General features: G+C 34.9%; 1 protein-coding gene across 1 annotated transcript; it reads right to left on the minus strand.

Moving 5' to 3' along the window:
* Positions 1 to 713: 713 nt before the first annotated feature.
* Positions 714 to 3127, minus strand: LOC110919982 (cold-responsive protein kinase 1). Its single transcript, XM_022164230.2, has 2 exons — positions 2734 to 3127; positions 714 to 2126 (listed from the first exon to the last, which is right to left on the minus strand). Exons 1-2 carry the CDS (start codon positions 2960 to 2962, stop codon positions 877 to 879), a joined length of 1479 nt encoding a protein of 492 aa, XP_022019922.1. The 5' UTR covers positions 2963 to 3127; the 3' UTR covers positions 714 to 876.
* Between the last annotated feature and the right edge of the window lie 973 nt (positions 3128 to 4100).

Raw genomic sequence — 4100 nt, forward strand, 5'->3', positions numbered from 1 at the left:
GTTTGTGCCTCAAGTGAATAATTCAGCTTATGTTTTAATTGGTGGAAACCGGAAAGACACATATGCTCCCACAAACGTACCTTTGTCTTTAATTTTTGTATGCTTTCTTTATTATTATTTTCATGTACTCATTTACAAAAATAAAACTTCACCCGAAAACATCATATGTTTTCCTGTTTAAATTTGTAAGTTTTTGTTTATTTATTATTGTTTAACTGTGTAAGTTATTTTTTTCTAATTTCTAACTTAACAATTTACAATATAAACTTAGTAAAATTCAATTTTCCAGTTACATTTATTCTATTTGTATAAAAAGGTTAGTGTTGTAAACTAATTTGGATTTGTGTACACATATTGTAGTTCTTTTTGTTGTAAGGATTTAAGTGTTAGTTATTTTTGCTTGTCTAGATGTTAATAAGACTAATGTTAGGTGTAATAGTTTATTTGTAACATAAAACTTAGACTAATTGTTTTCAATCAATGCTAATTTGAGCTATGTACTCACTCTAGGAACATGAATACTTGTGATAACTGATAAATTTGTTTAACAATCCTGAAATTGATTGTGCTCATCTTCATACCGATTTTTAGATAACAATCAAACCCTATATTTGGATTGAAACATGTGATGTGCATATTAAAATTTTGGTTGTTGGTCGTGGATTTTGAGATGTAGAAAATGTCGTCAGATCCTGGCAACTTATTCATCGATAGAATACAAATGGAGAACTCATGATTCGTCTAACTATTTAACATAGATCATTTTGCTACAATATTTTTTAATTGTTTATTGTGAATACAACCATCGTCATAATACTGATTTTATATACACATAAGTTTATATTTATGGGCCCAATTTTCCTACTCGCATGGAGCCTAAAACTTCTTAGAGATTCTCCGGGACGGCCGTGACTGTATCTCAGGTGCTCTTCTAGTTGATGTTGCATTGGAATTTTCTTCTTTAATTTTGATGGCCAGATTATTAGTTCCAACAGATGATTTAGCATCTGTAAAGGGACATAAAGGTGAATTGATCTCCTTTTCTCCTTCCAACATCTTTACCACATTACTCATACTTGGTCTTTCATCTGGTTCATCCTGCACACACAAGAAAGCCACCATCAACATGTTCTCGGCTTCTTGATAGTTTTCCTTTTCAATACCGGATTCCAAAAACATGTCTGACAATTTATGGTCTCGGTATAAATTCCAGGCCCATCTAGGAAGCCATCCTTTATCTTCGTCACTCTCATCAAGGTTGCAGTTTCTCCTCCTCATAATAATCTCAAATAGCACCATCCCAAAACTATAAACATCACACTTGTATGTCACTCGCATAAACGGCTTATGAAACTCGGGTGCAGTATATGAGGTGGTCCCACGGGGGTGGCTACAATCTTCCATGCTTGCTGTGTTGCATAACTTTGCTAATCCAAAATCTGCAACCTTGGGATTCAGCTTTGAATCTAGTAATACATTCCCAGGCTTTATGTCATAGTGAACTATTCTCTGTTGGCAGTCCTCATGCAGGTATGCTAACCCTTTAGCTATCCCAATCGTGATTCGCCTACGATCCTCCCACGTAATCAGCTCTTCCTTATCAAAGATTAGCTTATCAAGGGATCCCCTTTCCATATACTCGTAAACAAGTGCTATCATCGTCGGATCAAAACAATATCCATATAAGCGTACCAAATTAGCATGATGTGTTTTCCCCAATATTCCAACCTCAGCCTTGAACTGTTGTTTGATCGCTTTCTTATCTTTAAGAACTTTAACTGCTATCGTAACTCCATATTTTCGAATCGTCCCTTTGTATACATCCCCATAGCCACCAGAACCCAAGAAAGAGGAAAGATTGTTGGTGAATACATTGATATCTTGACATGAGAACCTAACTGGCTTTGCTCTCTGCAGGTCGTCCAGAAATATTTCCATGGTCTCTTCTTGGATCTGTACTTGTTGAAATAATGGCGATGTCACATTACTTTGTTGATCCGCAATTAGCGTAACCTCTTGGAGGGGTACATTTGCGGTCGTTGCTGGAATAGTTGTGCGCCGTTTCTTGATGAAGCACCAAATGGCTACAGCTATAATGGCTATTGAAACAACAACAGTTGCACAAACTGAAAGATGGATATGCAACAAAATATTATTAAGGGATTGCTTTAAGGGTAACTTATGTCTTTTTTTAGATTAAAACAACCACTTTTCTGTGGATTAAGAATAAAGCGAAAGCAGATAGCTTAGATTGTCCCCTTGGTGTAATTTTGCGTTCTACTTTTCACAAACATTAATTTAGTTTGCTTGTGGCTTGTACAATATTATTCACTTATTGTTGTAGCTCCTTACTAGCCTTTTTATAAAATTATAATTAAAAAAAAATGTCTAGCAAGGATCTAGAAATCACTAAAAACACAAAAGTAAAAGCAAACCAATTGTTCCACTCCGAATGTTGGAATTTTCGCCTTATGTTCATAGATTATCTAGTAGTTTCTATATTTGTTACATTAGATTAAATATTAGTGATTTATTCTTGAAAATCCATTCCTTCGCAGATGATTTTGGAAGCTAAAACACATAAAAAAATAGAAAATTATTAATATTTAATAGGACGTGGATATTAAAATGTATGTTTGCTAAACTAGTTAAGTGCTTGTTATGATCATAGTAGCAAATGTATGATGGAATGCTAAATGAACGTAAAATTATCAGTAGAATGATGCTACTTACTCAACGTAATATTCGACAAATCATCGCTAGACGAAGCAGTGCGTGTTATGTTGTGAATACCGGTAGAAAACGAATCATCAGGAGGCGTATTGTTGAAGCTGCTAGGAGGAGTAGCATCAAACTCAGGAGGTACATTAAACTCAGGAGGCGTATTGTTAAAGCTGGGAGGCGTATTGTTAAAGGCATTATAGTCATCTGTGCTCGGTGGTGAAAATATCTGAGACGCCATTTTTTATTATTTGGAACGAAAAATTTTTATATTAATAAAAAAAGACAATAGCAAGAAGCTAAGAAAAGAAAGTTGAAGAGAAGATGAAAGGTCTGATTTTTAAGTCTCTAATTGTGGGTTGTTGGTTTTTTGAAGACCCTTATCTACTCTTATCTACTCGGTATTGAAGATGAATGGTCACTGTTTCTCTACTTGGTATTGAAGATGAATGGTCCCTGTAGCTCTCAGTGATATTAATAACCGGATTAGTGACCGGGTTAGTAATGAAGGATGAAACCGGCAACAAAATTAATCTTAAAGGCTGGTTTTGACAACTTTTAAAGATTAAGGCTGAAACCAGCAAGATTGGCGAAACTTAAAGGACGTTTTGAGCAATTTGCTGGAAAAAAATTGCTATATAAGAGATATAAAATACCAAATTCCAATCTGTGTGTGTTCTGTAAGAATGAAAAATACAAAACGCCAAACTACTTTTCACTTGCCCTCGAAGACCTTGTCGATCTTCTTTTAATTACGGTCTGTTTACATGTCGATGCGTAGTGTTCAAAGCCTTTGCAATTCTGACATTGTCTTTCACATGAAAAACAGTAACAAGGTTAAAGAACGCCATATATTTTAAAACGCGATATATCTTAAAACGCTAAACATAAAAATAAGGAAATCAACCTTCAAAGAAAGTTTATGCATCACATGCCACATACATAACCGATGTCTCGTGTCAACAAATACAGCAGATTAGCCTTCTTCATTGCTGGGTCTTGCTCAGTGACAACAACTTTTGGTTGAGAACCAACAGCTTTTAGAAAAAACTCTCAACAACTAAATATACGTATCAGCAGTTTCTGACGCCAATAATGCAACATCAAATGTAACACTACAGTGATGATTGTCTATACCAGTGAATGGTACAACCATCATAGCGTATCTGCATCTGAAAACACCATGAGAAATGAAACGATAATATAAACACCATTGCATGTAAACTCATAAAACGCCAATGTATGTAAACCAGTGAAAACACCAAAAGAACAGAAGAAGTTGAATTATAAAATATTACTTGTTGGAACGATATGTGGCGTCAAACGAAATCAAATCACCAAACACGTGGAAATTACGTTTGGCTTAATCGTCACATCAA

Source organism: Helianthus annuus, chromosome 2, assembly GCF_002127325.2.
Source record: "Helianthus annuus cultivar XRQ/B chromosome 2, HanXRQr2.0-SUNRISE, whole genome shotgun sequence".
In the NCBI taxonomy this organism is placed as follows: domain Eukaryota; kingdom Viridiplantae; phylum Streptophyta; class Magnoliopsida; order Asterales; family Asteraceae; genus Helianthus; species Helianthus annuus.